Below are 13,806 nucleotides of genomic sequence, written 5' to 3' on the forward strand. Positions count from 1 at the left end.
GGAGATCTACTATTAGGAAAAAAATTCTGGTCCATAGAAGAGACATTCTGCCAAGGAGAGAATTCGGCATCCTGTCAGTGGATGTTTTTGTGAAACAGGTTTTTATTAGGTTGCATGATTTTCCTTTATCTCTAAGAGGGACAGATCAAGGGGTTTTTTACGTACTGCCAACATATTTCTCTAGCCATAATAAACAGATCATCAAAAGATCAAATTTTGTGTTTATTAGGGCTGTTTAGTTACATTATAGAAATGAAAAACACATTCTTCGTGTCATTTATATTTTTTCCTTTCTATTTTTAGGATGCAAAGTTTGTTGAAGAGCGCCGCAAGCAGCTACAAAATTACCTAAGGAATGTAATGAACAAAATTATTCAAACTGTGCCAGAATTCACAGCCAATCCCAAAAAAGAGACTCTTATTCAGCTGATGCCCTTTTTTGTGTAAGTATCTGTCAAGTAGTCAAGAATATACTTTCTTCATCATACTTTATTTCAAATGTAATGCCAGCATCTCCAAAATCTTTAAAACAGAGAACAGAGTTTGTTTTAAATAGAAGACTCCTGTTTAACTTATAAGTGCTTTTTTATATTTAAATGAATATATGCTATATATAGTATTTTTTGTTTATTTAAATGGTGACTTTGAAGAAAATTCATTGTGTAAAACATCCAGTTATATTTAAGTGAGCTCAAAATCTGGAATCCATACATGCTCTTCAAATATTAGGTATTTTTTATTTCTTTTATTTGGTCTTTTTCAGCTTTGTTTTGCTTTTGTTTGTGTGGGGTTTGTAGTTTTGGTTTTAGGTTTGTTTTGGGGGATGGGGGTGCAGCACTACTAGGGTACTTACTAACAAAATTAAAAAGTTAAGCTATTGAACTCTTCCTAGCTGAATTTTGCAATCTGCAGACGCTGTGTTCTGATTTCATTAACATTAACGTTGAGTATGTCCAGAAATAGATTAACACAGTCATCTGTTAAGAATCTCAAAACAAACCCTTTGATATGCAACCATACAAGAGATATCATCTGTTAAAGTCTTTTTTATTTTGCTGTAAATATTGTTCCTTACAGTGTTTATAAATGATATTTAGAACTATTTAAGAAATAATATTAATGAATATTTGTTTTTGAAAGTGGTGTTAACTTATTTCTTTCAGAAATAATTTTTCAGTATAATGGCGTTTCAGTACTACGCTTGTAAAAATTATGTATAGATTGAACATACATACTTAGTTCATACTAAGCCATCTTATTAAATTTGCTGTCTATAAGCCTCTGCATAGGAATTGTGCATCCAAGCCTGTGAATCAATTTGCAGAACCAAGACCAATTTAAAATGAAAATGTTTCAGTAGAAGCGTGCATCCTTGGCTGTACTATTTACATGGTATTATGTGGAGTTCCAGATTTTCAAGTTGAAACTTTATTTCAAGAAAGCTATATTTATTAGAAAATGTAATAGATAAATGGAAGAATGCCAAGGTGTATTTTGTGACATTCATTTTTTTTTCCCAATTTTTTCCTGGATTTGAAGAAGCAAAAATCAACTTGATGAGGCATTTTGATGATGTTATTATAAATGCCAAAATGATATCTGTAGGGACAAACATCTCAAGACACCTTTTCCCCCCTTAGAACCTACTTCGTAGAGTTTGACTAAAGGCTGTAAAGACTGAAATGGTTGCAAGTACTTTCAATTGAGGGCCCTGTATGTGGCTTTTTGTTAAGTCATTTTAAAGAAATTGTCTCTCGTGTTGCACTTCACTATGTTTTTTAAAGAACAGGGGGGTAAATACAAAATACACTTGCAGTTGAATTCTCAGCTCATATAATTTTTGCGCTTCCTGTCCAATTATATTTTATTTTAAGGCAGTTAAGTATAGCTGTGTGAAGTAGTGAACTGATAATTTCTTGTCAACTTCATTTCATAACTTGCTGCTTTAAATGTAGAGCACGAAGATAAATTCTAACCAGTGTGCTATTTAAGGTCCCATCTTTTCATTGTCTTGTTACTGTTGATTATCCTGAGTTCCACACAGACAAGGGGTAATGTGCAATAACATCTGCGAGTCAAGGCTAGCTAGTCTTTCCTCCTCAACCAGATTGCTTATGAAAGAAATTAAATGTCAAGCTTTGAGGGGTATAAGATATTTTAATAAATGATTATGGTTTCAGGTGTACATTGAGTTGCTGGAGTAATTACCATTACCTCAACAGTACTAGTGGCCATAAAGATAGCAACACAACTAATATTAAAATATGACAAAAAGGGACAGCAGTTTCAACCAGAGGCTATTAGTTTAAGAAATACTGTGGATACTCTAGTTAGAAATATTAATATGAAGCTGTGACCTTAACTGATGGAAAACATATTCATAGTAGCAGTTCATTACTTGAACTGTGATGCATTATGTACATGCTTTAATGAGAATTGTTGTGTTTTCAGATTTTTATTTAATTTCAATTATTAGAATTTCACATATTTAAACAAAAAATCTATCATTAGTTGTACAATTCAACAGTGGCCATACTGTGAGATTTAACTGTGAGAGAGAACAGTACTGAGAAACTACTTTTCAGGTGGTTTGGTTTTTTCCCTCTTAATACAGAATTACTTTATTACAGTATATTGTTATTCTACTTTGAGAAATGACATTTCAAGAATAGTTTATTTATAATCTCTTAGCCACTTATGTTAAAAGCAGGAAGAGAAAACAAATTTCCTCTTCTGTCTCAGTTAATTGTTAACTTGCTTCCTGATAGTTAATCTCATCTCTTTTTTAAGTGTGTAAACAAATTCAGATCTCATGGTTTTGTTTATTAAAAAAGTGCCAGGTATGAGGACCTGCACAGGAAAAGGTTCACAATCACAACCCCAGGTAATGTGTTCTGCCAATAATGCCCAAGTCAGAATAAACACCACTACACTATTCTGCTGATGAAAAAAAACAACCACCAAAAAACCCAAACCAAACCAAAGAACCCCAACCCTATTTCTTCTAGTAAATGTAATGCACTGGGTGAGAGAGATACAATTCATTTCGCAAAGAGCAAGGTTTTATTGAGAAGACAGCACACATAAGTAACCTATTTTGTCAATATGGGTACAATTTAGTATGTGAAACATTGTAATACAAAATAAGTTCATTATCTCTAAGGAAGATTATTTCTTCAAGGAGATTTACTCAAGGAAATTTGCCAACACCACTTGCCAACAAACTGTAAACACCAATATGATGCACTGCATTGATGCTAACCTTTTTCAGGTATAGCTATATGATAGGTTGCAAAAAGACTATGTTTCTTTTTAGGGAGAATTTTGCATTTGGCAATTTCATAATTCCTAACACACCACATGAATCAATGGACTACAGTGGATTCAAGAATGTTCTTTGATATCTGGACATTATGGCAAAAAAGTTCTGTTCATATATGTGTCTGTGAATTATTTCCTTGGAGCTTTTTTCTCACACAATAGATGTATCTGCATTCTCTCTTAGCTGGAGTAGATAGTTCTCTATGGGGATATTAGTGGGATTCTGGAAAAGCTTAGCTGTTGAGCAAAATAACTATATACCTCATCTATACTAGACAAAGTGGGTTTTTAATGCATTTTTCTTCTGAGATATTGGACTCTTCCTCTGCAGCTAGAGCAGCAGTATTAAATTAATATAAAGATCATTCAGACAATGATAGAAGGAGCACATTCTAGAAAGTATCATTGTTGATGATAGGCTGTCATTTGAATTCTCAATGCCCTTTATTTTCTGACTCATGACCTGGCAATGTTGGTGAATAAGAAAAGCATCTAAAAGAAAATGCATTTCAGTTCCACTGCATATTGCCATCTTCTCCAGTGTCCTTTGTTAATGGATTTTGAGCTTTGTTAACAGGAGATCTTGAACATGATGGACTCTGTGAAGTGTTTAGTACGTTACTCAGTTGTAACTTTTGTGCTGTACCTACAATTATTCTATTCTGTTAGGTTTAATAATATATTAGTTGAGTAAGATTTTAATTTTAAACACTGTAAATACAAATAATAATTCTGATATATTTAATATGTTCTATATAGCACAAATGTGTGCGTAGTTGCTGATTACATCTTTATTAATGAAAGAGCATTTACAGAACATTGAGATATTAGTCATAGGACTGTGTTGTAGAGAGTAGTGATACCTTAGTCCAGGAGAAAAAAAAAATGCAGTCTTAATATGCATAAAAATTATGTAGGGTATTAGATCTGTCTATTAGGAAGCAATGAAATATAAAATAAAAAAAATATTTATCTGGTCTTAAAGAGTTTCTTCTCACTGTAAAATGAAGTGACCACAGTTCATTGTGAAAATGAAAAATCCCATTAAGGTTATGTCTGATTAGGTATCCTATAGATGAAAATTGCAGGGTCAGTTCAATTTAATCACTTTTAAGGTGTGATTTAGTTCCTAGAATTTGATTATAGTGAACAGAAATAAAAATTAATGTCTCTAAGACTGAATCCACTGATTAATCCGCTAAAATCTTTGCTGTGAGGTTGTTACTTTGGGGATTTCTCACTTCCAAGCGCAGTGATATCATACAATCAGGCACAGATCCAATGAGGCAAAATATTTTAACTGATCTCTATGAAATAGCCTGGCACTCATAAAGAAAGAAATTACTTTTATTCTGAAACTCAGATACAGTTAACAGTTTGCAGTAAAATAATGTGAATCGGTTTGCTAGCATTTATCTTCATTATTGTATCAAATTCTAGTGGTTAATCGTAGAAATGTAACTTGTTTTGATTCCTTATGCTGTGAGCCGTCATTAATGTGTTCTTTCTGTAGTCAGTCTCTATCATTCGTAATCTTGGTTTATATTTTTTTCAATTTTAATGCTGCATTAGCTCAGTCACAGGTTGGGTCAAATAGTTTCCTTTAAAGTCCATTTTCATGTCTTAATGTAAAAAAGAGATTCTGGCTCTGCTAATTTGTCTGTTTACATGCTGAATAACAAATTTTTTGCAATTATGAAATTGACATCACAAGTTAAATTTTCCAGTCCATGCAGAGCAAAACTTACATCAAGATTTGGCACTGCTGAGTTAGATTGCTACATCTGCTAGCTGGTGAAGGCCTGTCTCTTAATACTTACTTAAATTAACATTTATTTGCACTCACGATTGGTGCGTTACAGATAAATGAAAGTTGTTATAACAAGTACACTTGTGTTTTTATCAAACTATCTGAAAAATATCATGCACGTTAGCTCTTTGTAAATACATATTTAAGAACAGGAGAGATCTTTGGCAACAAGCATCACAATTCTTTGGACCCATGTAATTGAGTCTTTCATAAAATAGGTTATATGATAAAAGCTGTAAAAAGTTGTGAAAGAACTACACTAAAATGTTGTGATGTTACATTTTTCTGTCTCTGTGGTTTCTGTATCAAATATCTTCAATTTTAGAAGATAAAGATTTTCTTCCCATCACCATCATAATGGACACAATCTGAAATACAAGAAAAATAATATTTTTTACTGTAAACTGAAGGGATGAAACACTCTAGCAGGCTGGCCAGAGGTTGTGGATACTCAATCCTTGGAGATATTAAAGACTGGACAGGACATACTATGTCCACTATACTTGGGCAACCTTACACAGAGGGATTGGATAGGCGATCTCCTCGGGTGCCTTCCAACCTCAAATAGTCTATAAATCTATGATTTCCCAAAATCTGAACATGCAATTTAAACTCGAGTTGTGTTTTATGTAAATCCTGCACAAAGAAGTGTTAGCTAAATATACAGCTGGCTAAACAGATGTTATATGTGAACAAAAAAAAAAGCCTAAACAGTGTGAAACTAGTAAAAAACATTTGTAGCTATGCAATGCTATTCAAATAAGAATACTGCCACTTCATTGACTCTTTTGTTTCAGCAATGCAAATGTTTGGGTTAAAATATATGCATGAATGGTATAAACAGAATTTTGTGAATATTTTCACAGATTACTGTGCTGAGTATTTTTTAATTTCATTTTCTAGGCCACAGCTACATGTTACAACAGTTTCTAGATAACTATTAATTATACATTCTGCTGAGCTGCAGAGGTGGACATTTGTTCTCTTGTGGTAACTGCTTGAATGTACATTTTAAAGAAAGCAGAGAATCTGCTCAGTAAATCATCAGAAAAAGACGTTAAAGCAGATTCTGAGAAACTGATGTCTGCAGGATGTGGTTGAACACAAGAGGAGTTATCAGTTCTCCGTGATGATTAGAGGATTGTAATGTTAAAAAAAAAATAATGTTGTCTTCATTTCACTGGATGACATTACTGGCAACATTTGATACCAGAAGTTGTGTTCTTAGGTGTTTTGTATCAGTTGTCTTTGAGTCATCAAGTTAAAATGGTAGTGAAAATTTCACTGTTTCTACTTCTCTTTCTCATTTTGTAAATGGTTCCTCCTTCCTGGAAGGTAAAGTTATGAGAAGCATGGTAGAGAAATACAGGTACCAACAGGCAAATTTCAGTACAAACCAATCAGCCACTGAAAAAAACAATGTTGCTGTGGAAATATTATTCTAAGATTTATTTATCACTGAACAGTATGTAAAGCCAAGTATCTGCTTTTGGTCTTGCAGACCACAAACTTATAATGATGTGGAAGAATATATATTTGTTGTTAGTGGGTTGAAGAATTTTGGTTTGGTTTGGATTTTATCTCTAGTTCAGTTGCAATTGTCAGTGTGTCACTGAGAACATTTAAATGCGTATATTAAAGGCATGAGAAGTAAAAAGAATGCTGACCTCGATACAATACCGTTGCTGGTATTAAAATGTTGCTTTCAAGCATAAATGAAATTACTCTTTTAAGAAAATCATGGTGAGGTTCCTATGGATGTTGTATCTCTGTGTTTTAAAGAAATTGAAAATTGACCCTTTCAAAGTTACTTTCAAAATATTTTAGAGGGATAAAAACGTTTGCTTAGACTTACAAAGTTAACTACAAACTAGTCTATCAGTTGTATTTCATTGAATAGTTTCATCTCTCAACAAGAGGAATAGTTTACAGCAGAGATGGGCACTGTTTGAGTATAAAGAATGAACTAAAACCTTTCCACAGAAACATGTGGAATATTATTTTAAAATAAGATCTTTGAATACAGAGGCATTAATATATTTCTGTATAAAGGTAGAGGAGAAAAACTATTTAAAACAGTGCTTTTACTGTGTTCTTGGCTAGTGACAGTATTGAGATGAGGTTTTCATGAACTAATAAAAATTTTAGAGGAATTTTAGGTTTATAAATTTCTCTGTTTGCAGGACTTGAAATCTTAATCTCAAATGAGGTGAAAAATGTTTTTGTAATCTTATTCTGCTCATGTCACGTTCTAATGTTCTCTGCCTCATTGTATGATTTATAAGAAGGCAATTTTACAGCTACAGAGAGGTTTCTAAAATATTCTAATTATTTTCTCCCTTTAGGACTTACTTAGCTGGACTGATAGTACTGTATTTATAGCAGCAGTATAGCTCTTATTTAACTAGTCTTTCTGGATGAAAAGCTGCAAAAGATGATTCTATGAAAGAGCAAAATAATTCTAAAGTATGTTTCTTTAGCGTGTAAAGTAAATAGCAGAAATTATAGCTAATACAGAATTTATGCATTGAATGAATAAGAATGCCTCCTCTTATTTGAATTCCATACTATCTATATGTAACAGAAATAAGCAAAAGCCTACACATATACAAACATCTGTATTAACCCAGCAGTGAATGTTTTTGTTTTATTCTGTAGAAAAAGTTAGCTTGGAATATTTTCAGATATTGATAAGACTATTTATACAGGAGTGCTGAATACTCATTGAGATGATTCCTTTGACATCCATGTAATTAGGGTATGGTTATATATTTAGTTAAGCATTGCATCAGTTATATATGTAGGATTTATGGTGTTTAGTTATATAAGTGTTTTGGGAAATACTAGTTAACGTAAGTTTTATACTGAAATTTTTTTGGGCACATTCTACAAGACTTGTTGGGTCTGCTGGTGCAGCCCAGAAGTTCTTGGAGCAATTGGAAATGAGACCAAAATTGTCCTGTCCATTCGATTTGCAGTGTATGTGGTGCTTTTGTTCTGCTGTTAGTGCATTATTAGGTAAACAATAAGATGAAAAGCAAACAAATATGCAGTCCCTGAAATACTGCAAAATAATGTTGATGCTAACTAAGGAAGTTATAAATGCAATTTTGAATAGACTAATTTCTCAAAAAGTGAGCTGGTGATGGCATGACACTTCTTAAAGCTATTAAACATATAGCTGTGCCTTCTAATAGAATAAATGACAATATTCCGTTAATGCATTCTAAAGTACTGTGGCTAGTGGCCAGATTTTTACCTGATTGCATCCGTTGAAGTGGCAGCTTGTGTTACCAACTTGGCACTAAATGACTTGAGTTTCTCTTTAACAGATCTTGGTAATGCTCTACAACAGTAAGTAAGCACTGTGATAAAGAGGAATATAATTTACATGAACAAACTAGGAGTAGTATTTGCTTAAATATGTGACTTCTAATTAGTAAAGCACCTCCTAATGCCAGAAACATGCTAATGAAACTAATTTATTGCTATGTTAATTGATTGATCTACTTATAAAACTATGTAGAGACATTTCACAATATTTATCTTTCAATAGAACTGTGTTGCCAAGCACTGATGATTGTTGAAGTAAAAATATCTGAGATATCTAAAATTTGATTAGCCTGTTCAGATAATGCACTATGTTCCGTTGCAAAAATGAACTATTCTTCTGTGGAATTTTTGCTGATGGTAGAATTAAAATATTTGGAGTGGATTGTTCTTAACAAACATAGAGTTGTCTTGCTGTTATTCTTGGTTTCTGCATTCCTCACTTTGTAACTGACAGTTTTGTTTTTAGTCTCTCATAACCTATGAGGCTTGACATCAAACTTAAAAAAAGCATCAAGCCTGTTTTGATCTAACTGAAGTGTGAAGAAGTAGGGCAAAGATTGCTTGGTCAAAGTATATGAGAATTCATGCTTTAGTCTCTTTTCCTTCTGCAAGAATTGTATTATGATGTTACATTGTCTTTTATTTTGTGTTTTGGCACATATCGACGTTGAAGATGTGTATTACATGACATTCTACAAATGTATTAAATTTTCCTTTTCCTGCTCTGAGTAGTTGAGAGGGTTTATGAATGTTAGAGGAAAATGAGGAAGGAAAAAAATCTAGCAGGGGAAGTGGAAATGGGGATAAAGAGGGCAAGAACAAAGAGGGAGAGACACAGGATGCTTAATGGTAAAATGAAGATGGGTTGACTATAGTAAGGAATTCTAGAGAAATCCTGGTACTTGAGGCTTACTAGAAGGATTTGGCTTTATAAAGCTGGTGTTAGCCAAACAAATGAAGATGGTGTTATGGTTGTATTTTTTGCTTTTACATGTGATCCATCTGGGATTTTACAAATTATTTGTTAAATAACTAAAACCTTGATGCTGGCTTTAAAGTATAGGACACCAAAAACTTGAATAGTCATTGGAAAAGCATGTTGAGTCTGTCAGATAGCATTTGTGGCAACCCTGCTCGTCCTTTCCATGTCATAAAGAACTGTCCTGCATCCTGCTATTTTGTTCAGACCTAAAGTTTGCAAAATTATTTCTTGCTTTATTACCACTGGTTATTTTTAAATGGTCTGAGTCAATGCTAAAATCTGTAAATTTAGCTAGGAAGAGACAATTACCTGTGGAAGATGATTGCCTCCGTAATGCAAACTATAGAATTGTTTTATTCTTTTGTGTGTGAAAGACTTTGCAGAAGAGTTAAGCAAGCTTTGTTTTAACTTGAGTACAAAATTGACCAAATTTTAGTTTATCTTTGAGGATTTTTCCAGCACACTTATGTCAGCTCAGAGTGTGTATATGGAAAAACACTCCCTTGAAATACTTACAGAAGATGTTACCTAAGCTGGGAAGAATAATATATCTGTACTAGCATGAAATTTTATTTGCTCTCCTCTCTTTTGATCCCAAGGGGCAGTTTGCAGTACAGAGATGCCATTAAAGGTATTGTAGAGATAAAAGCTCCTTAATCGGATTTGTGATCAGAGCAATGATATATCCAAATTTGTGTTCGTGTTCCTGGTGTTCCCCCCCTCGTCTGCCCTGGCTACAGAGTGGCATTCTCTAACTATTCCACGTTTAACAGAATTGACATTTTCTCCATCAATGTTTTTTCAGTGTACGATTTTCTTTTGATAACCATTCTGAGTTAACATATACATTCCAGCCAAAGAGTTTTCAGTCCATGGTGTCCTAATTTCAGGATAGTTATCATGGTGATACTATTAGCAGCATTCACAGTCTTCAGACAGTTGCTGTAGGTGGAGATATATTCCAAATACCCATCAGCACTCAAGATATCTGCTGACTTCAACTTGGTTCTGCTGTTAGTAGTTTTACAGAAGTTAGCAGGCAAGTAACTACTTGATAGAGCTTAAGTGACAATTTTTAATGAGGAAGAATATTATGCAGAGCTCCTAATGATTTACGGGAGGCACAAAAAATTATCAGCAAGATCTCCTTTACATACAAATGTTGTAATTCTTTAGATTTCAGATCAAAATTTGAACAAAGTGAAAGTTTGGATGTTTTGATATGTTAAAAGCTATTTTCGAAGTTGTTAATCCTTTTCTCAGTTGTTAAAGGACTAAAAACTCTGGTTTTCTTAGTTCTTTATTCCTCTCAGCTGCATTTCTGTAAGTTGTATTTCTTTTTCCAGCAGTTGGTCTTATTAAGAGAGTGCCTAATGTAAACAGGTTTTATTCAGGTGAAAGAATCTCTTTATGTGCACGTGTCTGACTCCTGCCCACCCGTTTTCTCACTCTTGCTCACACTTAACTTGCTCTCACTTGCATTTTCTCAGTCTTTCACTTTTAAGGCAGTACTGAGCCAGAAATCTTTCAGTATTCAGTACAAGTACAATTGAAAATATTTTCTCCTGCAGATTATGGGTAATAGTGAAAGTATTACAGAAACACATCCTTCTAAACTCACCCTAATGAAACACCTCAGTGTTTTATTGTTCCAAGACTAAGACACCTAAAAGAAAAGGTGTTTGTCACTTGTTTGCCTTGGTGTGATGCTCAATAAAACTGGTATGTCATGCAGCAGCTCCATAATACCATAGGGTTTAATGTATTATATCTATTGCCTCATTATTGAGTCTTGCCATTAAAAAAAATATAAATCAACTTCACTTTCAAATAGTATGACTCTTACACCAATTACCATCTCAGAAAAGACATTGAGACTTGCTCTGCAAAGTTAATTGCTATGAATTGTTCAACAGGCCTCACAAATAAGTATTTATGAGCATATTTCCATCAAGTAGATTTTTGTCATGCTTCTTTGTATTCAAAGTGACCTTTACAGTGCTTATGAGAAAAGTAATTTAGTGTATACTGTATTAGAATTGAATACTTTCCAGTCTCTATTGGAAGCATCTGAAGGCTTGTGATTTTTTACAGTTGCCTCAGAATAAACTCCTGTTTAATGCTGCCTGAGAAAATAAGAATGTTAAAACAGGCAATACTGATATTTTGTGTCTAAAATAGTTGAAACAAATGAGGGAGAGGGATATGGAATGGTATTTCTTTTACATGTTTGGAAATGTACAAGAAATGGTCTCCATTGCATGGTTTAAAAGAATGGGGCAAAAATTTAAAGCAAGTAGATTGACAGTAACAGTCAAAAAGCACTTTATCTGTTGCTGTTGGTAGCTAATTGGTATGTATTAGTTTCCTTTATTAACACGCAACTTATAAAGGTCTGAAACAAATGGAGATTGTGTTGAACAAAGCCACGTTCAATGTTACAGCAAACTTCAGTGCTGTACAAAATGAGCTTTTAACTGTGCTGTGCATTTTCTGGTGGGTCTATTTACATCTGTCTTTTGCAAATAATAAAAAAAGCTCTAAGAGTTAGTAAAAATGCCCAGTTGCCTACCATGAAAATACAAAATCACCAATTTACATAATATTTTTTCATTTAACACCTTTATAACATGCAGCAATACTTTAATGTCAGTTCACCATTATCACTTTATTACTCTTGATTATGCCTGGTTCCCAGTTTGTATAAGATAATTGTTTTGCATAACCATTTTTCTTAGTCTAGGCAACTTGGGTCTGCATGGGATGCTGGTCAGTTTAACTAAAGGAACTGCTTGGATCAAGATGCTTTTAGATGTTTTTTTCCTTGAGCCCCAGGAATTATGTCATCACTTTCTGTCATTTTTCCTCCCAGTTATGAACGGGCTTAGTAGTGAAAGATCATTCTGAGAGAAGAGTTGTTCTCAGTAGCATTTACTTATTTTTGTGTTGCTCTTTTAGTGCTTGCTAATAAACTCAGCAAGTCTTTAGCAAGAGACAGGTTTTCTAAACTGTGCAGTTTATGTCCCTAAGATGTTTAACTTGTAGAAATGCAAGAAGTGGTTAAGGTTTTTCTCATAAAAGAACATACAGCCAGTTAAAGTTTTGTGTCATTACAGCAGTGATCCTGTTTCCTTGGTAACAAGCAAGTCACATGCCTTCCCTTGTTAAAAAGTGAGCTCTTTATATATTCAGGCATTTCTGTTCTGTAGCAGGTGTTTCTGAAATTGGTAGCAAAGAATGGGCACTTCAGCCAGTAAAGAAAGTTTCAATTTTGAGGCTGGGCAAAATAGGGAGAATACAATTGTAATTCTCTTCTTTACTTTGCAAGTAACATAAAATTAAACCAGAAAAAAGACTTGCAAAATTATAATTTTAATCTCTCCCATCCCTGTTTTCCTGTCTTTCAGTGCTCCGCTCTTATTCTAAATTCATATTTCTGTTGATGAGGTAGTGGTATAACAACAAAATATAATGCAGAATACTCAAAAGTATAGATTAACTTACACCAATAAAGGTAAAATATTTCATTTGTTTTGGGATTTAATCAAAACAACTGAGATTGTAAATTATCTTGAATAAAAACAAGTTAGTCAGAAGGCTGATGCATTTGAGCATCAGTTCTTGATATCCAGCAATGAATAGTCACAGATAGGAAAGATGTGGTGGATTAGGAAAGGAGTGTTTGTGTCTCACTTTTTCAAGTGACTGTGACTCGTAAGATTCTCCGCTACCTTCCCTGTGTTTGAAAGTTCTTCTGTGGCATCTATCTTTTTTTTATTCCTGTGGTTGGAAAGTCCTGTCCTTCCTTGAAGGTCGGGTGGGGTTTTTTTCTGAGTTCTGGTGGCAGTGACAAAGGAGCCCCATTCCTTTGAAGTCCAATTGTGCAAAAACTCAATGAACTCTCCATTTTCTCTGCTGGCATCTTTACAGCAAACATGAGCCTGGTAACTGAGAATGAAGCTGATTAAGACTATAAATTGTAAAATATAAGATATTACTACCATGCATTCCCAAATGTATCTTATACAGATGTGAAGTCAATTGGTAGAGCAAGATATATAACTAAAATAAATGCGGACATCACTTGTCATTTTAGTAGATAACTAGTAAGTTTTTGTAGACCCAGCCATGGCACTGAAGGAATATATGAATCCATTTGCAGAATTCTATAGCTGAGGGTCTGAATGTGTATCAACTTTTTCTGTTGCCCGTCAACAAAACCACATCATTCCTAGCAGGATACTTACTGCGTATTCCCCTAACTGGCAAGTATTTGCCCATCTGAGGTAATTTATATGTTGATTTCTTTTTTTGCATGCAGCAGTATATATACACTACTCATCCTGAAACCTTAGAATCA

At 33.7% G+C, this 13,806-nt stretch overlaps 1 protein-coding gene across 1 annotated transcript in view; it reads left to right on the forward strand.

The window, feature by feature from the left end:
- The window catches only part of SNX29 (sorting nexin 29), a 128,157-nt gene that overhangs the window by 94,111 nt on the left and 20,240 nt on the right, over window positions 1-13,806 (forward strand). The window contains exon 21 of the mRNA XM_014936206.1: window positions 304-443. Within this exon, the coding sequence (XP_014791692.1) occupies window positions 304-443 (140 nt within the window). The remainder of the gene's footprint in view (window positions 1-303; window positions 444-13,806) is intronic.

This window comes from Calidris pugnax, unplaced genomic scaffold, assembly GCF_001431845.1.
Source record: "Calidris pugnax isolate Ruff unplaced genomic scaffold, ASM143184v1 scaffold17, whole genome shotgun sequence".
In the NCBI taxonomy this organism is placed as follows: domain Eukaryota; kingdom Metazoa; phylum Chordata; class Aves; order Charadriiformes; family Scolopacidae; genus Calidris; species Calidris pugnax.